The following is a 23,353-nucleotide window of genomic DNA, read 5'->3' on the forward strand; positions in this document are numbered from 1 at the left end:
CATATAAACACACATACACTGACAGAACATTTAAGGCACAATAACAACCTTTTTTTTTCAAGTCTGGGCAACTGTTACAAAATACATCAGCAATCCAGATTGATCTCTTGTTAGCGTTTAGTCTCTTTGGTTCATGAAATATACCTAAATGAAGTATTACTACAGTGTAGCTGGACTTTGTTTGATCTCACCTGATCAGGGTTCAGTTGTCATTCAACCGCCTATCGGACAGGCAGCTTTGTGTTGTATCATCTGTTCTGAGATCAGACTCAACATTCATCTCTCTGATCATCGTTTCAATGGCTGGAGGGGTCTCTCTCCTCCTCCTTCTCCCCTCCTCCCTCTATTCTCCATCTTCCTACTCCCCTCCTCCGCTTCTGCCTCATCTCCCTCCCACTCCTCTCCTTCTTCCTCTTATCCTTTTTCTTCTTTCCTATTTCCTCTCCTCCTCTTTCTCGCCCCACCAGTCTTTTCCCAGTTCTGTCAGAGAGCTCCTGTGGTCGATCTCAAGGCTGCTGCATAAAACAACACATGATCAAAGTTCTGTGTCTGTGTCTCCCTCCCTCTTCTCTACTCCCCCTCTGCCCCCCCCCTCTGCCCCCCCCCCTCTGCCCCCCCCCCCTCTCTCTCTCTCTCTCTCTCTCTCTCTCTCTCTCTCTCTCTCTCTCTCTCACACTCTTTCTCTCTCTCTCTCTCTCTCTCTCTCTCTCTCTCTCTCTCTCTCTCTCTCACACTCTCTCTCTCTCTCTTTCTCTCTCTCTCTCTCTCTCTCTCTCTCTCTCACACTCTTTCTCTCTCTCTCTCTCTCTCTCTCTCTCTCTCACTCTCTCTCTCTCTCTCTCTCTCACTCTCTCTCTCTCTCTCTCTCTCTCTCTCTCTCTCTCTCTCTCACTCTTTCTCTTCCTCTATCTCTCTGTTCATTCCTTTCTTGATCTCCCCTCCCCTCCCATGGCATGGAATCGATTTTGTACTTTTTTGTTCTAGAGTAGTGAATGGTTGCCAGTCAAAGATGTGTGTGGTGTGATGTGGTGTATCAATGCCAAGGGTCCACACTGACTCTAATGACTTACTGCCTAAAACACACTGCATTTTGCACTGCATTACAAAATTGTATCCTGTACATTTGTATTTTTTTTTATATGAGTATTTTTTGTATTTTTATATTGTAAATTACGGCAACTTGTAGTATTTAGTATTAGTTTTGAATGTCAGTGTGGCCTACTGGTTCAATACAGCTGTAGTATCAGAATTACATAATCCCCCCCCCCAATTAAAACATATTGAGAGCCCGAGAGTAGGTAAGGAAATAGGGGAGAGGAAGTAGAGGAACTTGAAAGGCAATAGTTTACAGTTGGCAACTGACTACAGTTCTGCATTGGATGAGCTGATGAGAGTATCAGGTGTGGTGTTGTTATGGTCAGGTGTGCAGAGGAGATGGCTGATGGGAGTTGCGGTTTTTGTCATCCTGATCATCAGTTAAGTCAAACAGTCATACGACTTAATTCTCTGCATGAGACTCTTTCACCCTCTTTCACAATCCCTTACTCACTTCCGCTTTCCTCCCTCCCTCCTCCCCTCCTCCCCTCCTCCCCTCCTCCCCTCCTCCCCTCCTCACCTCCTCACCTCCTCCCCTCCTCTCCTCCCCTCCTCCCATCCTCCCATCCTCCCCTCCTCCCATCCTCCCCTCCTCCCTCCCTCCCTCCCTCCCTCCCTCCCTCCCTCCCTCCCTCCCTCCCTCCCTCCCTCCCTCCCTCCCTCCCTCCCTCCCTCCCTCCCTCCCTCCCTCCCTCCCTCCTTCATTTCCTTAGTCATCCCCCAGTTTCTCTGACGCCTCGGGTCCCCCTCCCCTCCTCCCCTCCTCCCCTCCTCCCCTCCTCCCCTCCTCCCCTCCTCCCATCTTCCCATCCTCCCCTCCTCCCCTCCTCACCTCCTCACACCTAGGACACAGTCATTTGTGTCTGCCAGTGATCAGGCTTGCAGATAAAAGAAAGTGAGATAAAAGAAGAGAAGAAGGCTGAAGGACTGGAAGGGTGATCTGGTCTCTTGACAGGGAATTGAGCGGTTTCCATATGTAGGGCAGACCTTTGGGATTACACTCACACACACACACAAACTCACACACACTCTCTCATCCTCTTATTGCTCTCCCAGGGAATGGCCTCATCCTCTTACAGCTCTCCGGCGGGAAAGCACAGAGAATTAGAGGGGATCTGAGGGGAAAAGTGTGTGTGTTCATTCCAATGTGAGTGTGTGTGTATGTATGTACGAGATGCAGTATGTGTGTTTGTGTATGTATGTATTGGATGCAGAATGTGTGGTTGTGTGTGTGTGTGTGTGTGTATGTATGTGTGGTTGTTAGCTTATTTGTGAAACCATGCCACAGTTTATTCTCAGAGATTTACATTGTTGCCCTTTTTGTGAAATTAAGCGGTTTGTTACATCAGCTTTGGCTCACACACCCTCACATGCACGCACACACACATGCACACACCCAGATGCTTGCACACACACATGCACACACACAAATGCACACACACAATTTTCTGTCTAAAATTCAACATTCACTTCATGTGTTCAACGCTGCATGGCTGAAAGGGAATTTTGAAGCTCAGTGTGACTAGGCCTTAGCCTGGCTGCCCGCCCAACTTCTCCCCGCCCACAGAAAAATTTGGTCGGGAAGTTGGGTCTGGAGGGTCTCGTATTGGGAACAACTACATAAAACCAGGATCTGGGCGGACCAATGAAATTGCCAGGGCGGGCTTTATACGATGATGGACAGATGATCAACAGTAACGTAATCAACAACGTCACGAGAGAGCCCTTGGGTATAATTCGTTTTCAACAAGCAACACATTACTTTGCTCTGATTGGTTGTAGGTCTATCCAATTGAGCGTATGGGCATTTGTTTTACGAGTTTGGTTGAAACACGCCCCGTAGTCACAGCCCAACGGAGAGTTTTCAGACTCATATTCTGGCTAGAATTATGAGTAAGACAACGTCAGGCTAGCTAGGCCTGGATTCTGGAGCTGAATCTCAACTGTCACACTCTAAACTATCCTCCTACTGAGAGACACTATGGAAGGTCACACGTCACAGACATTTCTGTCCCAACAGTTTCAGAGATTTGTGCCAGTTAGGGTTTCCCTGCTCCTTCTTCATCTCTCTCTCTCTCTCTCTCTCTCTCTCTCTCTCTCTCTCTCTCTCTCTCTCTCTGTCTGTCTGTCTGTCTGTCTGTCTGTCTGTCTGTCTGTCTGTCTGTCTGTCTGTCTGTCTGTCTGTCTGTCTGTCTGTCTGTCTGTCTCTCTCTCTCTCTCTCTCTCTCTCTCTCTCTCTCTCCCTCTCCCTCTCTCTCTTCCGGCGAGCGGTGGGATGCATCACGGCCTCCGCACTGCCTGTTACCATAGCAACACAGGAGAGACAGAGAGAAAGAGGAGGGGGTGTCTGTGTGTGGTGATGGGGGGGATGGAGAGAGAAGGATAGAGTGAGAGAAGGAGGAGGAATTGGAGGTGTGTGGCATCTGTGATGCTGCGACAAGAAGGAAAGTGTGGGTGAAACATTAAAGGACACAGAATCACACTGCTAATTTACTGTACACACACACACACACACACGCAGACTTGTGGTGATGGTGGTCTCATTACTGGCCATTAGACACATGTCTCTGTGCAAATCACTGCTGTCAAACTGGCAGGCCAGCCCAGAACCTGTGCGTGTGTGTGTGTGTGTATGTGTGTGTGTGTGTATGTGTGTGTGTGTGTGTGAGGGCGTGTGTGTGTGACGCAGGGCCTACTAGTATAATTATGACCATCCAGAGAGCAAAGAATAGATATACTCTGGGCTCTTTACTTGGCCCTGATTAGGGCTCTACCACAGCCAAGCTGTGTGTGTGTGTGTGTAGAGGGTGAAGGTTGTCTCTGGGCTAGATACTTTACCCACAGCAGGACTTGCTAAATACACCCTGTCACCAGTCACACACATGCCCACAAACACACACACACACACATGCCCAAGAACACACACACACGGACACACACATGCCCACACATACAAACTAATTGCCAGTGTGCCATCATTGTCTATGCACAGAGGAAGAGCTGGACTGTGTGGAGAGATCCTGTAGAGAGAGAAACAGAAAGAGATGGATGAGAGAGAGACTGGGAGTGTGTGTCAGAGAGAGACAGATCGAGAGAAGAAGAAAGATGGCCACAGAGAAAGACAGGCAGAGAGATTGGAGAGAAAGAGAGATAGAGAGAAACAGACCTCTGGTGTCTGGTTGCTTCACTGAATAAGACTGTTGACTGTTTCACGAGCTGAGCTATAAAAATCAATGACGCGATTCCAGGGGCCTAAATCAGATACAGTCTGGATATTTGGCAGGTTTTCTCTCTCTCTTCCTTTCTGCCTCTCTGTCTTCCTCCCTCTCTCTCTCTCTCTCTCCCATCAAGACCCTGCCGCCTTTCATCCATATCACTTATCTGCTTCATCTCCTTTCCACCACTCCTTCTCTCCTTTGTCGTCAACCTCTCTCTCTCTCTCTCTCTCTCTCTCTCTCTCTCTCTCTCTCTCTCTCTCTCTCTCTCTCTCTGTCTCTCTGTGTCTCTCTGTCTTTGTCTCTGTCTCTCTCTCTACTGCAGCTGTCACCCTCTGTCCTTGCCCTCTCTCTGTCCCTTTTCATCTTTCCATCTCCCCCAATCATCTTCTCAGTCTTGACCTTTCTATGTTCTTCCACCTCTCCATCCTCAACCTTGAATGCTGCTCCACCCCCTCTCTCTCTCACCCCTCTCTCTCTCCCTCTCTCTCTCTCTCTCTCTCTCTCTCTCTCTCTCCCCCCCTCTCTCTCTCTCTCTCTCTCTCTCTCTCTCTCTCTCTCTCTCTGTCTCTCTCTCTCCTTCCTTCTTCATCCTTCTCTTTCCTGGGGCTTGGTGTTTGGTTGAATGTTAGGAAGAGATAACAGGGACCTGTGTGAGACAGATTAAGTGTGTGTGTGTGTGTGTCTACAAACATATTTGTCAGGTGTGTGACTGCATGTGTGTGTGTAAATGTATGTGAGTGAGCATGCAGTCAACTGCATTGAGACAAAAGATCCAGCTGGTGAGCAGTAACGTCTGTCTTCTCCACTCCTCAATCCTCCATTCCTGCTTCTATCATTCTCTGCTCCAGGCTGTACCCTCAGTCTGCATCTCTCTCTCTCCCTTCTTCTCTCCCTTCTTCTCTCCCTTCTCTCCCTTCTTCTCTCCCTTCTCTCCCTTCTTCTCTCCCTTTCTCACTCTCTCTTTCTCCCTTTCCCTCCCTCCCTCCCTCCCTCCCTCCCTCCCTCCCTCCCTCCCTCCCTCCCTCCCTCCCTCCCTCCCTCCCTCCCTCCCTCCCTCCCTCCCTCCCTCCCTCCCTCCCATATCTCTCACTCTCTCAGTCTCACTCTCTCTTTCTCCCAATCTCTCTGTCTCTTCCTCCCTCTCTCTCCCTTTCTTACTCTCTCTTTCTCCCTATCTATCTCCCCCCTCTCTCTCTCTCTCTCTCTCTTTCTCTCAGTCTCTCTTCCTCCCTATCTATCTCTCCCTCTCTCCCTCTGTCTCTTTATTTATCTCATTCTCTGTCTTTCTCTCCAGAACACCAGCTAGCTCTGTCCAAGAATGATTACAAATTGAAAGGGAAAATTTGACTGGCTTTTCATTAGGGTGGCTGTCTATTTCCATGACTGTAGACTCCTCAGATAACTAGAGAGAATCTACTCCTCTATTCTTCTCCGTTAATCCACACCTGACCTCTCCTGTGCTCCTCTGTGCCTCCATTTCTCTTCTCCATACACAGTCTCTCTTATTCTAACTCCAGCTCTCTTCTTTCTTCATCTCTTCATCTCTTTCATCCTCTGTCTCATGGACACGTGTCAGTTGTAGGATATCTAAAACATACGCTCACCTCAACTGGTGTGTGTGTATTCAAGAGGTGGTGCATGAACGTGTGTGTGTGTGTGTATTCAAGAGGTGGTGCATGAACGTGTGTGTGTGTGTGTGTGTGTGTGTGTGTATTCAAGAGGTGGTGCATGTACGTGTGTGTGTGTTTTCAAGAGGTGGTGCATGAACGTGTGTGTGTGTGTGTGTATTCAAGAGGTGGTGCATGTAAGTGTGTGTGTGTGTGTGTGTATTCAAGAGGTGGTGCATGTACGTGTGTGTGTGTGTATTCAAGAGGTGGTGCATGTACGTGTGTGTGTGTGTGTATTCAAGAGGTGGTGCATGTAAGTGTGTGTGTGTGTGTGTGTATTCAAGAGGTGGTGGGTAGTGAATGACAGGTGTGTACAGTGGTCTGACTGCTCATGTAATTACACAGTGGTATGTCCTTGGCCTGAAACACACACACACACACACACACACACACACACACACTGTTAAATATCCACTTCAAGTATTTGCCCCAACACTGCTCAAAAGGATCCCTCTCCCTCAAGCAAATCATGTGTGTGTGTGTGTGTGTGTGTGTGTTTGGGGCCATAAATGACATTGTGTATTTTCTTCTCTGGTTTGTTCTTCCTAATATTGCGGGTGCACTAGTGTGTGTGTGTGTGTGTGTGTGTGCGTGTGTGTGTGTGTGTGTGTATTTGTGTTAGTTACCGGGCAGCAGATGCTCATCCGGAATGTCTGCCAGGTTACCATGGCAGCCCAAGAGTGGGTGGGCTGGATGAGGGTGACAGGTCTGGTTGGTGGAATTCATACATGTGATTAATTAGCAAAGTGACATGCAGTGTCATAGACAGCATGATAGAGAGAGAGAGATCACTTTTGGTGAAATTCTCTACATCCCGGCTCAGTATTTTGTCATAGTGGCATAACAGCTTTTCGTTATGAAGTCATTGTCTGGGAACTGCTGGGTTCAACTCTGAATATTTGAATGAGGTGATGATGTTGCAGTCTACTTCCTAGCCCTTGTGCACGGCGGGCCATGGTACCTCTGACAGACCATCCGTATGTAGGCCCCGTGAGCTGTGGGTCTGACTTCCTGCTGCGGATTGAAGATGGCTCTGGAGAGGGGGCTCAGACGGCGTGCCCTAGCATACTCAAAGAACAGAACGTCCAATGGGTGATTGACTGATGAATGGCCACCGTGTGTGTGTTTTGCATGTGAGTTCATCACGGTTCCAGCTGAATATGACAGTCTAAAGGAATGGTGCGCGTGGGCTGGAAACCATGGCGACCGCCCAGGAGCCCTTAGTTACATTAAGAGAGAGATAGATAGAGGAGAGAGAGACAAAGAGAAAGAGAGAGAGAGTGTGTTGATGTGGACCTCAGCTAACGAGAGAAGAAGAAGGCATCTAATATTCTGATGTTCTTGGTCGTTGTTTTGAATGGATATGATTGGTGATCTTGTTATTGATTAGGGTGTGTAGAGGATGAGCTGGGGGGTGATACACACACACAAAAGGCCACTGTATGAATCCCATCTCCTCATCCCACGCAGTGAGTTGCATAAGTTTTCACTTAAGGGATGATGTGTGTGTGTGTCTGTGTTCATGTGTGTGTACAGTATGTGTGTGTGTGTGTGTGAGGGGCTTGAGAGGAAAGGGACCACTTCCTCGCACTTTTCATGAGACATTCTTCATCTGTTCTCTTCTATCCACTCCTCCTCTCTCCCCTCCTCCTCTTCTCCTCTCCCCTCCTCCTCTCTCCCCTCCTCCTCTTCTTCTCCTCTCCCCTCCTCCTCCTCTTCTCCTCTCCCCTCTCCTCCTCCTCTCTCCCCTCCTCCTCTTCTCCTCTCCCCTCTCCTCCTCCTCTCTCCCCTCCTCCTCTTCTCCTCTCTCCCCTCCCCTCCTCCTCTGCTCACCTCCCAACCCTCCCCCTCCGACACACAGAGGCCTTTGAAGTGCATGTCACCCCAGTGTGTGATAGTGTATGTGTGTGCGAGTGGGGGATGGGAGTGGGATCCTCCCAGGCCCTCCAGGCCTATAACACTGCTGTTTATAAAGAGATTTAACCTTAAGTTTGGTTTCTCCTCCAAAACCCTTTCCAGAGCACGATAGAGACACAGGTCCAGAATAATGACTGCGAGGATAGGACAGAGGACAGGACAGAGGACAGGACAGAGGACAGGACAGAGGACAGGACAGAGGACAGGACAGAGGACAGGACAGAGGACAGGACAGAGGATACGACAGAGGACAGGACAGAGGATACGACAGAGGACAGGACAGAGGATACGACAGAGGACAGGACAGAGGACAGGACAGAGGATACGACAGAGGACAGGACAGAGGATACGACAGAGGACAGGACAGAGGATACGACAGAGGACAGGACAGAGGACAGGACAGAGGACAGGACAGAGGACAGGACAGAGGATAGGACAGAGGACAGGACAGAGGATACGACAGAGGACAGGACAGAGGATACGACAGAGGACAGGACAGAGGACAGGACAGAGGATAGGACAGAGGACAGGACAGAGGACAGGACAGAGGACAGGACAGAGGACAGGACAGAGGACAGGACAGAGGATAGGACAGAGGACAGGACAGAGGATACGACAGAGGACAGGACAGAGGACAGGACAGAGGACAGGACAGAGGACAGGACAGAGGACAGGACAGAGGACAGGACAGAGGACGGGACAGAGGACAGGACAGAGGAAAGGACAGTGAGCGAGAGAGTGAAAGAAAACAAGTGAGGCGAGCAGGAAGAGAGAGAGCTGGGAGCGAAAGAGCGATGGAGGGATTGATTGGTGATTGAGCGGTTTTAGTTAAAGGCCCTCTCTCTCTCTCTCTCTCTCTCTCTCTCTCTCTCTCTCTCTCTCTCTCTCTCTCTCTCTCTCTCTCTCTCTCCCCTTTTTATGAGCTGTCTCTGTCATTTGTGTTTACCGCGCTCTCTGAGTCATCCTTCCATTCTTCCTGCCAGAAAGAGAGACAGAAGGGGGGGGGGGGAGGCCGGGGGGGTGTAGAATGATTTAAGCGATAGGCTCATGTCCTCTTCTCAAATCCTAATTCAACGTTAGGCAGTTGCCCCACACACACACACAACCCTCCCCGCCCCTTCCCTTGCCCCCCTCCACCTCCATCTTCTCACCTCCCTCTCGTACCCTCTCTTAATTCAACAGCAGGTTTGTGAAACCTTGAGAAGGTTGAGGCTGACTGGAAGAGAGGGAAGGGGGCACGGAGAGATCAAGGTTTGAGTACTCGGGGGTACTGTCGCGTTGGGCAGCATCATTCTGGAACATTTTGACACCAGTCCTCAATGTAGATGTGTGCATGCTTGTACACTGTGGGTGCGTGCGTGCCCGTCGACACCCCTTAATACTCCAGATATGGATTTTGTGACAAGAGGATGACAGCTGAGCCTTTAGCGTCTAGCCTGCTCCTGCTACTGTGTAGCGCTTCCCGGGCGCTCCCTGCCTCCCACACACTGCCGCTACACAACCGTCACGCTCCTGAGAGACGTGTCAGAGATCTGATTTCAGGTCTGAGGGAGAAGGAGGAAAGGAGAGGGAGGGAGAGAGGGAGAGAGGGAGAGAGGGAGAGAGGGAGGAAAGGAGAGGGAGAGAGGGAGGGAGAGAGGGAGGAAAGGAGAGGGAGGGAGGGAGGGAGGGAGAGAGGGAGAGAGGGAGGGAGAGAGGGAGGGAGAGAGGGAGGAAAGGAGAGGGAGGGAGGGAGGGAGGGAGAGAGGGAGAGAGGGAGAGAGGGAGAGAGGGAGGAAAGGAGAGGGAGAGAGGGAGGGAGGGAGACAGGGAGGGAGAGAGGGAAGAAAGGAGAGGGAGAGGGATGAAAGGAGAGGGAGAGGGAGAGGGAGGAAAGGAAAGGGAGGACAGGAGAGGGAGAGAGGGAGGGAGAGAGGGAGAGAGGGAGAGGGAGGACAGGAGAGGGAGAGAGGGAGGGAGAGAGGGAGAGAGGGAGGGAGAGAGGGAGGGAGAGAGGGAGGGAGAGAGGGAGGGAGAGAGCAGGGGGGAGAAGATTTGAGAATAAGATAGACTGGGGGGATGGAGGAAAAAAGTGAGACGGCGAAGGAGAGGATGAGAAAGAGAGAACAGGGGTGATAAAGAGAATGGAAAAGAGATAGTGAGATAGAGAGGGAGAGACAGATGGTATGAAGGTGGCAGAGGGAGAGAGAGAGCTATAGGGAGACACTTGCACTAAAACACAGACACACAAGCAGACACACACAGACACACAAGCACACACACACAAGCACACACACATCTAGTCTCCAATCAGGCTATAGTTTGAGAGTGCTGCCGAATGAGAAAATGAGTTTTGGTCCTCTGGGGGCCAGGAGAGCCAGAACAGAGCAATGGAGAAGCAGGAAGAGAGCGAGCGAGAGAGAGAGAGAGAGAGAGAGAGAGAGAGAGAGAGAGAGAGAGAGAGAGAGAGAGAGAGAGAGAGAGAGAGAGAGAGAGAGAGAGAGAGAGAGAGAGAGAGAGAGAGAGAGAGAGAGAGAGATAGAGAGATAAAGATGGGTGCTTGCAGTCAGGATAATATCCCCATTCCTTCCTGAACAAGTTGATTTCCCAGTCTCTCCAGGAGATCTCTCTGGTTAGTTAGGTGGAAAACAAACATTGTGACAAGTGGCCAACTCCCAAATAGCTTTGCTAAACTCTCTCTCTCTCTCTCTCTCTCTCTCTCTCTCTCTCTCTCTCTCTCTCTCTCTGTTCTTTCCGTTCTGTCTGGCTGTCAGCTCTGAAAGTGCTGCAGTATAGGCTGGATGGATGGGCATGTTGCTCTCATCCAGATCCATCCCCACGCTCTACGCTCTGCTCCGGGCACTCGGCACTGCCCCCTCTCCACACACACACACACACACACACACACACCTGCCATCTGTGCCATCTTGTCAAAATGCAAACACACCTCCTTGCTCTCTGTAAGCGTGGTGTGTGTTTGACTGTGAATGTGTGTCTGTCAGGTCATCGGGAGTCAAGCTGTGCAATACAGCCAAGCAGCAGCTCAAATGCAGCAGTAAAAACAGCTTTTGACCTAGATTATGCTTGTGGCCCTGGCTCGTGTATCTGTGTTTGTTGGCCAAAGATTTGATGAAAACTGGGCATCAGCAGTCATAATTAATTGTTTGCATTTTTATGTAACATCTCTTTACTGGCATGTATCCATTACGTCTCTCTGGCTAACTGTTAGCTTTGGCTTGTTAACGGTTATGATGGTCATGACTAAATAAGTGTGCCTCTTCAAATATATATGAAATTTATTATAAATTGTTGCTGTATGAAGTGTGTGTATGTGTGTGGGTGTGTGAGTGAGCTTGTTTGTGAAGTTAAGCGTTAGTACATGTCTGTAAGGGGTAGTTTGACATCAGTTGGTTGTGAGGAACCCTAACCCAGAAAGAGAGTGAATTTAACCCAATAACATCAGGTACACCAGCTGCCTCCACACACAAACACACACACACACACACACACACACACTTCTTTCTTTTCTCTCAGTCTTCCTCTCCCTCCCTCCCTCTCCAACAGGAAGGCCAGAGCAGGTGTGTGTGTGTGTGTGTGTTACAGCAGGTGTGTGTGGGAGCAGGAGTGTCTCGCCTGGTGGATGGGGAGGTGGTCTGGTTCTGTCCGCGTCAGTCTCCATCACACCATCACACCTCTGCTCTCTCACAGAATTACACACAGGCAGTTACAGCCAGCTCTGGCCTAGAGAGCCACAGAAGGCTTTTTCCATGTGTGAGAGCACGCTGAGTCTGGACTGTTGCCTGTCAGTCATCATCTTTTCTAAAGGAGACTGAACAGACACCGCAGACATGAGACTGAATGCCGATGGCTGTTGTTGTCTCTGTGAGAATGTGTGCTTGTATTGTCTGATTCTGGCAGGACCCGTGCACCTCTCGACGATACAGCACTTTCGACTAAACACCGTTAGGAGAATTCTACACTGGCTCAAACGTTCTCTCATCATTTACCCAATGTTCTCAGCTAAATATCTATTTATTAACATCCTCTCCTGCTCCCCCTCCTGCTCCCCCTCTTCCTCCTCCCATCCTTCCCCCTCCTGCTCCCCATCTTCCTTCGCCCATCCCTCCCCCTCCTGCTCCCCCCTCTTCCTCCTCCCATCCCTCCCCCTCCTTCTCCCCCCTCTTCCTCCTCCCATCCCTCCCCCTCCTGCTCCCCCTCTTCCTCCTCCCATCCCTCCCCCTCCTGCTCCCCCCTCTTCTTCCTCCCATCCCTCCCCCTCCTGCTCCCCCCTCTTCCTCCTCCCATCCCTCCACCTCCTGCTCCCCCTCTTCCTCCTCCCATCCCTCCCCCTCCTGCTCCCCCTCTTCCTCCTCCCATCCCTCCCCTTCCTGCTCCCCCTCTTCCTCCTCCCATCCCTCCACCTCCTGCTCCCCCTCTTCCTCCTCCCATCCCTCCCCCTCCTGCTCCCCCTCTTCCTCCTCCCATCCCTCCCACTCCTGCTCCCCCCTCTTCCTCCTCCCATCCCTCCACCTCCTGCTCCCCCTCTTCCTCCTCCTATCCCTCCCCCTCCTGCTCCCCCTCTTCCTCCTCCCATCCCTCCACCTCCTGCTCCCCCCTCTTCCTCCTCCCATCCCTCCCCCTCCTGCTCCCCCTCTTCCTCCTCCCATCCCTCCCCCTCCTGCTCCCCCCTCTTCTTCCTCCCATCCCTCCACCTCCTGCTCCCCCCTCTTCCTCCTCCCATCCCTCCCCCTCCTGCTCCCCCCTCTTCCTCCTCCCATCCCTCCCCCTCCTGCTCCCCCCTCTTCCTCCTCCCATCCCTCCCCCTCCTGCTCCCCCCTCTTCCTCCTCCCATCCCTCCCCCTCCTGCTCCCCCCTCTTCCTCCTCCCATCCCTCCCCCTCCTGCTCCCCCTCTTCCTCCTCCCATCCCTCCCCCTCCTGCTCCCCCTCTTCCTCCTCCCATCCCTCCACCTCCTCTGCCACAGCGATGGGTGGGCAGACCGCTATGACGTAACCGACGGTTACGTCCGCGAGGCGGCCGGCGGCATCACCATCAAGCTGCAGTCTGCGGACGTGAAGTGGTTTGATGACTACTACCTGAGGCTACGTCCGGAGAACAACTTCCGGAACCCCTGGTTCCCTGAGTTTTGGCAACACCGGTTCCACTGCAGGTTAAAGGGACACCCGCAGGAGAACATCAAGTTCAACCGTACCTGCACCAGTGAGTACACACACACACACACACAACTATACACACACACAACTATACACACACACACACAACTATACACACACCCACACACAACTATACACACACACACAACTATACACACACACTTTGATCTCTTCATTCATTCATATGCCATATTCATCTTTTCTCATGCTAATCAAGGGGAAATCACCATGCGCACACACGCACACACGCACACACTCACACACACAACACAAATGCACTCACACACACACACACACACACTGGGTGAGTTGGTTTCTTCCTTTATTCAGAATTTCCTTTCACCTGGCAGCCTCATTCACGTATGAGTGCTCTGTCTCTTGTTCTCTGTCTCTCTCTGCTCTCTCTTGTGCGTCTGTCTGGTTGTGCTCACTGCTCATTCCCTCTCTGTCTGTGAGCGTGTGTGTGAGCGTGCATGTCTGAGTGTGCGTGTAGGCGTGTGTGTGCATCTTCAAAGGCTCTTATGTATTCTAATGAAAGCGGAAATGGACTGAGGTGAAAGCCTGAGGAGACAAAAGGTGCAGGAGGAGACAGGAAGAGAGATGGTTTGAAGTTCAAAACAGCAGGTTGTCTTTCCTTAAAAGCAACTTCTGATTTACTTGTCTCTCCCCGACGCTCCTGTCTCTCCCTCCCTCTCTCCTCCCTCCCTCCCTCCCTCCTCTCTCCCTCCCTCCTCTCTCCCTCTCTCTTTCTCCCTCATTCCCCATCCCCCTCTCTTCCCCCTCTCCAGAAGATGATTCTCTGAGGCATCAGTACGCTCAGGACACTAAGATGGGATTTGTCATCAATGCCATCTACTCCATGGCCTATGGGCTCCACAACATGCAACGGACCCTCTGCCCTGGGTACCAGGTAGATGAAGGGGGGTCCACACTGTGACACACTGTACTCACTCTCATAGTACAGGATATGTGATGGGGATGGTGGTGGTGATGATGATGATGATGTTGGTGATGATGATGGTAATGGTGGTAATGGTGGTGGTGGTGTTGGTGATGATGATGGTAATGGTGGTAATGGTGTTGGTGGTGATGATGGTAATGGTGGTAATGGTGGTAATGATGGTAATGGTGGTGGTGGTGATAAGGAGGCTAATGGTGACGATGGTGTGTGTGTGACATATCCAGGGTTTGTGTGACGCCATGAGGCCTATAGATGGCGCCACGCTTCTGGACTTCCTCATGAAGACCAACTTCACGGGCGTGTCCGGCGAAGGGATCTTATTCGACGAGAACGGAGACTCCCCTGGCAGGTAGCTCTGAGTGGGAGGAGCTTGAGAGGGGCGAGGGAGGGTGTCCGTTATGGGGAGTCACCAACGTACATGTCTCCTTGCATGTGTGTGTGTGTTTGTGTGTGTGTGTGTCAGGTATGAGATCATGAACTTTAAGAAGATGGGGAAGGACTTCTTTGATTACATCAACGTGGGCACCTGGGACAACAGGGGCTTGAGGATCGACGACGACGAGATCTGGTCCAGCAAGGAGGGCATCATCAAATCAGTCTGCAGCGAACCCTGCGACAAGGGACAGATCAAGGTGAGGTGCTCACACACTGACACACACTGACACACACACACATACACACATACACATACACTGGAAAGGCCTTTTTTGACTGGTAGGCACACATGGATGAAAGTAGCAGTGATGCCCTGTTGGTGTGTGTTCCAGGTGATCCGTAAAGGAGAAGTGAGCTGCTGCTGGACGTGCACTCCGTGTAAAGACAATGAGTTTGTATTTGATGAATACACCTGTCGCGCCTGCGAGCTGGGCTCCTGGCCTACGGACGACCTCACAGGTAAGTGTGTGTGTGTGTGTGTGCTTCCTGTTTGACGTTCACCAGCTTGGTGTTAAAACTTAATAGATATTAACTGCTTGTCCAACCAGAGAGAGACTGACCCTCACATCTTATCTGCTTCTCACCATCCCTCCCTTCCCCTCTCTCTCTCCCTTCCCCTCTCTCTCCCTACCCCTCTCTCTCTCCCTTCCCCTCTCTCTCTCCCTCCCTCCCTCTTTCTGTTTCTCTCTCTCTCCCTCTCTCTCTCCCTTCAAACTCTCTTCCCACTCACCCTACTTCCCACCTCTCTCCCTACCCCTCTCTCTCTCCCTTCCCCTCTCTCTCTCCCTACCCCTCTCTCTCTCCCTTCCCCTCTCTCTCTCCCTACCCCTCTCTCTCTCCCTACCCCTCTCTCTCTCCCTACCCCTCTCTCTCTCCCTACCCCTCTCTCTCTCCCTTCCCCTCTCTCTCTCTCCCTACCCCTCTCTCTCTCTCTCCCTCCCTCCCTCTTTCTGTTTCTCTCTCTCCCTCTCTCTCTCCCTTCAAACTCTCTTCCCACTCACCCTACTTCCCACCTCTCTCCGCCCCTCCGCTCTACCTCTCAAACTCCTTTCTTTCCCTGTCTCTTCTCCTCCCTTCCTCTCCTCCTCTGTCCTCCCCTCTCTCGCCCCTCCTCTCCCCCTATAATTTGAGACCGACATGGTCACCACTGTTTTAATCAGCCTGCATTGAGGGCAATTTCATATGCTAATTTATTTTAGTGGCAATTTTCTCTGTATTGGTTTGGAGCCGTGTGATATTGTTCTGTAATGCATGCAAGTGCTCATTATGGCTCTTCTTGCCAACCAGCATGATTAAAACATGAGAACATCGGCAGCTGCATCTGCAGAATCAGTCTCACTGCTCCAGAAAACCATCACTCTACATTTCACTATAACATACGTGACTAAGGTGGTGTAATAAAGAAAACACTAAATTAAAGAGAGGTATAGAAACAGGGAGCGAGAGACCAGAGGAGGAAAGAAAACAAACGAAGGCAGAGAGAGGGAGAGATAGAGATAGAGGGAGAGAGAGTGAAAGAGTGTTAGAGAGTAAGTTAGAGGGAGAGGGAGGGCGGGAGGATAGAGAGAGAGGGAGAGAGAAAGGGAGGGAGAGGGAGGAGGGGAGGAGGATAGAAAGAGAGACGGTCTGCAGAGTGCAAGGGGAGACAGCTGTATTTGAGTCATTTTAGCAGAACAATGACTGTCTGTCTGTCTCCTGGCAGGGCTGGATGAGCAAGACTAACAAGGGGTAAACAAACTGTTAATACTGCTCCTCTGGCTGCCATTAACTTCCCATTCATCATCAGACATATTACTGTAACAGACTACTGCTCTGCCAGAGAGAGAGAGAGAGAGAGAGAGAGAGAGAGAGAGAGAGAGAGAGAGAGAGAGAGAGAGAGAGAGAGAGAGAGAGAGAGAGAGAGAGAGAGAGAGAGAGAGAGAGAGAGAGAGAGAGAGAGAGAGAGAGAGAGAGAGAGAGAGAGAGAGAGACAGAGAGAGAGAGAGAGAGAGAGAGAGAGAGAGAGAGAGAGAGGCAGCAAGAGAGAAAGCATAAGGTAGAGAGGGAGAGACAGAAAAAAAGAGAGGAACAGAGAGAAAGGGAGAGAGAGGGAGAGAGATAGAGCGGGAGAGAGAGAAGGGAAACACAAAGAGACAGAGGTGCAAGACTGTTAAATGGTCTGAGAAGAAGAAGCACTGTATCCACAAGGCTGCTACAGCTGGCTAAACTTCCTCCGAGTTTGAGGAGAGGTGAAACTTTACACAGAGCAAAGAGCCTCCCGCTCTGGATAAGAGTGTCTGCTAAGTGTCTGCTTCATCATGGCCTCAGTGCTTCCAGCAATGTGTCTGTTTACACCTGCTACTGATTAAATAAACTTTATTGACTGTGTTAAAGGTAGAGTCATTAAATTACCTCATCCTCTTTTAACGGCCCGGCAGTGTCTCGCCTGCTGTCCCTAGTGTGTGCGTGTGTGTGTGTGTGTGTGTGTTTGTGTGTGTGTGTGTGTGGGTGTGTGTGTTGGGGGGGGGGTCTCTGGTGTTCTGTCTGGGCCTGACCCTCTGGGTGGTAACTTCAGAGCGCCGCTATGCCACAATGTAATTAGAACTGTCCATTTAATTAATGATACTTATCTCTCCAACCCAAAAGGGAGGGAGAGAGACAGAGACACAAAGAGCGAGAGTGAGACACAGGGAGACAGTGGGAGAGAGGCAAAGAGATAGAGAGGAGAGGGGAAGAGTGAGAAGAAAAGTAAAATAGGGGCTATACTGTATATATAGAGAGAGAAATAGAGGGAGAGAAATAAATACAAATACATGGTGAAATTAAGAGTAGTTAAGAAAATATAAAATAAGAAATGAAGCCCACAAAAAAAAAACTGGCATAAAAGCAAATTAACCCCCTCTCCCAGGTCCAGTAGTCAGACAGTCCTAATCCTTATCCTCCTTTCTCCCCCCTCCGCCCCTCCGCCCCAGGCTGTGATCCTATCCCGGTGGAGTATCTGCGCTGGGGAGACCCTGAACCAATCGCTGCCCTGGTGTTTGCCTGCATGGGCCTTATGGCCACCTCCTTCGTCACTGCCATCTTCATCAGGTACCTGCCTCTCTGCTGCGCTTGTGTGCGCCTTCCTGTGTCACCACGTGTTATACGTGTGAATCCACCATGTAGCTGATGTAACCCTGTGTGTGTGTGTTTCTGTGTGTGTGTGTGTGTGTGTCTGTGTGTCTGTGTGGCATGTGTCCTGGTGTGTGTGTGTCCCTGTGTGTGTCCCCCTGTGTGTTTCCCCGTGTGTGTGTCCTGGTACCACCTCCACAGGTTCCGTGACACCCCCGTGGTGAAGTCGTCCAGTCGGGAGCTGTGTTACATCATCCTGGCTGGGATCTGTCTGGGATACCTGTGCACCTTCACCCTCATCGCCAAGCCCCACGTGGTCCACTGCTACCTGCAGAGGCTGGGCATTGGCCTCTCCCCCGCCATGAGCTACTCTGCACTGGTCACCAAGGTAGAGGACAGGGGGGGCGGACGGAGGGGGGGGCAAAGGGGAGAGGATGGGGGATGGAGGGGTGAGGTGAGAGGAGGGAGGGGAGAGGAGAGGAAAAAAGAGCAGGAGAGAAATAGCAGCAAGGGGGGGCAGAGGAGGGAGGCAGGAAGACGGAGGAGGGAGATTAGGGAGGGAAAGGAGAGGAGGGAGAGGAGAGAGAGAAGGGAGAGGACGGAGGTGAAGGAGAGAAGGGAGAGGAGGGAGGTGAAGGAGAGAAGGGAGAGGAGGGAAAGGAGAGAGAGAAGGAAGAGGAGGGAGGTGAAGGAGAGAAGGGAGAGGATGGAGAGGAGAGAAAGAAGGGAGAGGAAGGAGGTGAAGGAGAGAAGGGAGAGGATTTGTTGGAGGGGTTTAATATGGTAAGCTTAAGTCTCTTGGGACAATACAGTGTCTCTGAGTAAATGCACCAAAACAGAGAGACACCCACACAATGACTTCACCAGCCTGTTGATGGATTGGTTCCCTCCCCAGACCAATCGTATCGCTCGTATCCTGGCGGGCAGCAAGAAGAAGATCTGTACCAAGAAGCCTCGCTTCATGTCGGCGTGCGCCCAGCTGGTCATCGCCTTCCTGCTCATCCTGCTGCAGTTGGGCATTATCGTCGCCCTCTTCCTCATGGAGACTCCACAGGTACGGTGTGTGTGTGTGTGTGTAAAGGTGTGTGTGTGTACTGAATCCATATGCTGCATGCGTGTGTGTGTGAGCGTAATCTGAGGGTGCCCCCCCCACCCCACCCTGCAGGTGATCCACGACCACCCCAGCATCCGCCAGGTGAACCTGATCTGCAACACCAACAACCTGGGCGTGGTGGCTCCGCTGGGATACAACGGCCTGCTCATCATGAGCTGCACCTTCTACGCCTTCAAGACGCGCAACGTGCCCGCCAACTTCAACGAGGCCAAGTACATCGCCTTCACCATGTACACCACCTGCATCATCTGGCTGGCCTTCGTGCCCATCTACTTTGGCTCCAACTACAAGATCATCACCATGTGCTTCAGCGTCAGCCTGAGTGCCACAGTGGCGCTCTGCTGCATGTTCGTTCCCAAGGTAACGCTCCCCCGCCGTCATGCCGTGGCGTTGGAAACCCCTCCGGGGGAAACCTTGGATGTTTTCCAATGCAGCGGCTCTCTCGGGAAATTGAAAAGGGGAAACGTTTTTTGTCCACGTTTGTCAACATCAAGAGCGTGTAAAGTACATGGGAAATGTCTGTTTTACTGTGTATGAAGTGTCTCTGAAATGTGTAGGAAGGGTGTAGGAATACACTGGGTGTGCACCCTACACTGAAACCCAGGTGACGTGATGGCGGCGTGTGCTTGGTCCGTCAGGTGTACATCATCCTGGCCAAGCCGGAGCGTAACGTGCGCAGCGCCTTCACCACCAGCACGGTGGTGCGCATGCACGTGGGCGACGGCAAGTCCTCTTCAGCCGCTAGCCGCTCCTCCAGCCTGGTGAACCTCTGGAAGCGTAGGGGATCCGCCGGAGAGACGCTCAGGTACTGTGTGTGTGGGTGTGTGTGTGTGTTTATGGATGCTTAATTTGTCCACGGCAAGGGTTGAGGGAAGGTCACCATGCTAGGTGAGGAGGCTTGGAGGGGTGTGTGAATGTGTGTGTGTGTGTGTTGTATGGTTGCTGGTTCATTGCTGGGTCAGTGAGGCCCACTCAGGATCATTTTCTCTAATGGCCCATTGAGGAGAATCAGTATGGGCCTGTTAGGGGTCATCTAAACGAATCAATGTTTCTGCCTGCCCGCATAAAAGGAAGTAGAGGAAAGAAAAAGAGAAAGGAGAGAAAGAAAGATTAGAAAGATAAAAAGACAGAGGGAGTTGGAAAGCGAGCGGGGGACATGATGGCTTTCCAGGGAGACCCCCACCAAGGCCGAGCCCCCAAATGGGACAGCCGAGCGACCAGAGCGGAACAGAGCACCGCCACCCGCCCCTGCACAGCTGGAGCAGACATGAGGAAGACAAGGACACAGTCGTTTGTCTGCAGGTTATTCCAGATCACCCTCGCAGGGCTAGCAAGATTTCAATCAGACCCCTTCTGAACAATCTCAGAGTCACTTCCTCCTTCGCTCCTCCCCCCAGTCTCCCCCTCCTCACCCTGTCGTCCTCCACATCTGTGCTGTGGTAATTGGCAGGCCTGTCTGTTAGTGCACTGTGCCTCTTTGAGGCCTGGTATTAAAGCTTATTGAAGCTCTTCCACAGACTGTCGAGAGATGGAGATAGACAGACAGGCAGACAGGCAGACAGAACAAGACACACAACATACTTGCAAGCCCGAGGCCAAGGTCAGACTTTTCTCTCCGACTCTTTAATGTTGGCCGTCTGCCGATGGGATCTGAAGGAGCAGAAGGTGAAACTACATCAGAGTACAGCCGTCAGAACAAGAAAGAGAATGAAACCGTTTTTGGTCTGTGTGTGTGCGCGTGTGTGTGTGTGTGTGTATGGTCATCTGAGCTTCCTGCACCTGGAGCGATGACAGCACGATTTAATCAGATGTTCCTTCACAGATTAATTATACTAATTAACCTGACAATGGAGAACAGATTAAGGTGGAGGACAAAAATAGAGGGAAGGAACTAAAGCAGACAGATTTTTCACCGTCTCATAAGGCGTTACATTTGACATACTCTCAGTTTCCGATCGAAGACTGCCAGGCAGACTGACTCACCGCACTCCATGTTTCCCACTTCCTGTTTCCAGCTCCAATGGGAAGTCAGTGTCCTGGGCCCAGACGGAACGCGGTTCCCGCGGTAACCACCTGTGGCAGCGCCTGTCGTTCCACATCAAGAGGAAGGAGAACAACCAGACTGCCGTCATCAAGCCCTTCTCCAAGACTCCCGAGGGACGCTACTGCGGAGGGGCCGACCTCCCCCCCCACATACCCCTGCCCTCCCTGCCCTCACACCCCCACTCTCACCCACACCCTCACCCACACTCCCACCCCCACCCACACCCACACCCACACCCCCACCCCCACCCCCACCCCCACCCCCACCCCCACCCTCACTCCGACAACAACACTGAGAAAACCCTCTATGACCTCTCAGAGGCCGAGGAGAGGTACCCAATCACCTACCGGCCACAGACCCCTTCACCAATCAGCACGGTCAGCCAGAGATTAGGGGCGGGCCGGGGGGAGGACCCCCAGGTGATGGGTGTACCTACCTACTTGGGCGGGGGCTGTGTCGTCGGGGGAGAGGTGTGTGTCGTCGGGGGCGACGGGGCGTCACAGGGTTCTCTGATGGAGCAGATCAGCTGCGTGGTTAACCGTTTCACCGCCAACATCAGTGAGCTCAACAGCATGATGTTGGCCCCGTCCCCCACACACTCGCAGGCGCACACGCACGCACACACGCCTTCTCACCCCACTGACCCTTACCCCCTCCCCCTGAGCCCCACCCTGACCACCTTTGCTGATGTCCAGCCCCTGCCCCCCGTGGAGTCCAACCCGGGGGGGCGTGGCTGCCTCCCTCACCCCCTGTCTCACCCTCACCCCCTCCCACACCCCCAGGCCTCCCCCTCTCCCGTGCGACGTCTAATGGTAGAGTCTCCCCTGAGGAGGGCGGAGCTAGAGGAGGAGCTCATGGCCCTGACTCCGCCCTCGCCCTTCCGTGATTCGCTGGGGTCGGGCAGTAGCTCGCCGATCTCCGAGTCTGCCCTGTGTTTGCCCCCGGCTCCCTCCCACCCTCCCCCGTCCCCCCCCTCCCCCAACTACAGCAGGCTTACCCTGAGGAACTACAGCCAGAGCTCCTCCTCCCTGTGAAAGAGGGGATGAGAAGACAAGAGGAGCAGAAGGGAGGAGACTAGAGGCAGACGGAACAAGGGGGAAAAGAGGAACAGCTGATCTCCACACCTGTGGCGTTGAGCGGAGACAGAAGGACAGCGGTAAAGTTCCCCTGTCCTGTGGTGGACACAACAGAGAGTGGGAAGGAGAGGAAGGACATTTTCTCAAACTGTGATGTCCCGCCGCGACAGAGTTGCGTTTGTGTTTACATCTTTCCATTGAGTAGCGACTAGGAGCCTTGAGGTAGGCGTTGTAGTTTTAGAGTCGTCTTGATGTTGAAAGGCATGGCATTTTGTCTTTTAGCGTTTGGGTGTGTGCTGTTAGACGATTGTCTTTGGTCAGGTCATTAGTGACTGCACACATGTGTGTTTAAGGATTAAGAGTAGGTAAAGGGGCCGTATTTGTACACACACACACACACACACACACAGACTGACACAGACACACGCACCAACGCACACCTCCACACTTACTCTGCGTTATCTGTGTAAATATATAGAAAGGCTTTTGGTTGGTGTGGTTAACAGACCTCCGGTTAATGTGCTTTGATAAGACAAACACAGATGTTCAGCATTCTGTAAAACAAACCATTCCAACCCTAACCCCAACCAATTCTCTTTTTTCACACACCTACTCTCTATATACTGTCCTGTTTGCGTTCCTGTGGTCTTTTTGTCATAGTTTCTCCAGAGGTTTGAATGTATATTTTCTACATCATTCCTAAGTGATAAGTGGACCAAACCTTTCGTACCTCTCTGCCTGTGAATAATCTAGAAAGAGGGAATCCATTGTGAGGTAAACTAGTTGGGAGCACGCTAGGCCATCTACGAGCAAGCAAGCTCTTCGAGCAAGCTAGCTCTACGAGCAAGCTATGCTCGTAGAGCTAGCTTGTATTCGGGCGACGCACATCGACGTCAATCGTTACAGTACGGGCCAGTGGTGACAGAATACTATAACAGCCCCTGATACAAGAAAGCCTGGAAAGAGCTTCACCCAGCTGATGATGTTGTGCTGCATTACCCTCCAGGGGGCAGGAAATACAGCCAGGAAAAGAATGAAGACGTTGACAGGGTTAGTGTTCCCGTGAGAGAGATAGAAGGATGAATCATGACGGCAGACTTTAGAGAGAGACTGTGTCTGCTGTGCCAGGCTGAAATCTTTGCAGACGTTGTGGTTATGTAAATACCAAGGGCATGCAAAGACAGTTCTGTTTGATTTGAGATTTTAAAACGATACATTTGCATATCAAAAATATTAAAAAAGACAAAAAATATTTACAGAAAGATGTTTTTGAAATGATCTCATCATATTATATAGGCTACAGTTCCATATATAGATATACATATATATATGTATATATATATATATATATATATATATATAATGTAAAAAAAAAAGGTTCAAATGAATGTGAGTGTGATGTGTCCTATTCTAACTTTTAGTAATACTGACAAATTAAGTAAAAGAGTGATATAACTATCGTGCCAAAGGGAAATGGCCTTTAGAGGGAAACTAAACGTAATGTGTTTTTATTGCTTTGGATATTTTCTACATAACTATAACAGATTTTCAAACGTAAAGCAATATTATTCATCCACCTACAAG

At 51.3% G+C, this 23,353-nt stretch overlaps 1 protein-coding gene across 1 annotated transcript in view; it reads left to right on the plus strand.

The window, feature by feature from the left end:
- The window catches only part of grm5b (glutamate receptor, metabotropic 5b), a 36,394-nt gene extending 14,667 nt beyond the window's left edge, over positions 1-21,727 (plus strand). Inside the window, exons 8-19 of the mRNA XM_084675185.1 lie at positions 12,860-13,095; positions 13,838-13,959; positions 14,235-14,359; positions 14,474-14,642; positions 14,778-14,904; positions 17,397-17,514; positions 17,737-17,923; positions 18,431-18,589; positions 18,701-19,009; positions 19,288-19,454; positions 20,665-20,876; positions 20,961-21,727. Of these exons, the coding sequence (XP_084531311.1) occupies positions 12,860-13,095; positions 13,838-13,959; positions 14,235-14,359; positions 14,474-14,642; positions 14,778-14,904; positions 17,397-17,514; positions 17,737-17,923; positions 18,431-18,589; positions 18,701-19,009; positions 19,288-19,454; positions 20,665-20,876; positions 20,961-21,727 (2,698 nt within the window). The remainder of the gene's footprint in view (positions 1-12,859; positions 13,096-13,837; positions 13,960-14,234; positions 14,360-14,473; positions 14,643-14,777; positions 14,905-17,396; positions 17,515-17,736; positions 17,924-18,430; positions 18,590-18,700; positions 19,010-19,287; positions 19,455-20,664; positions 20,877-20,960) is intronic.
- Positions 21,728-23,353: the final 1,626 nt, after the last annotated feature.

This window comes from Hypomesus nipponensis, chromosome 15, assembly GCF_054491055.1.
Source record: "Hypomesus nipponensis isolate SF chromosome 15, ASM5449105v1, whole genome shotgun sequence".
Taxonomy (NCBI): Eukaryota; Metazoa; Chordata; class Actinopteri; order Osmeriformes; family Osmeridae; genus Hypomesus; species Hypomesus nipponensis.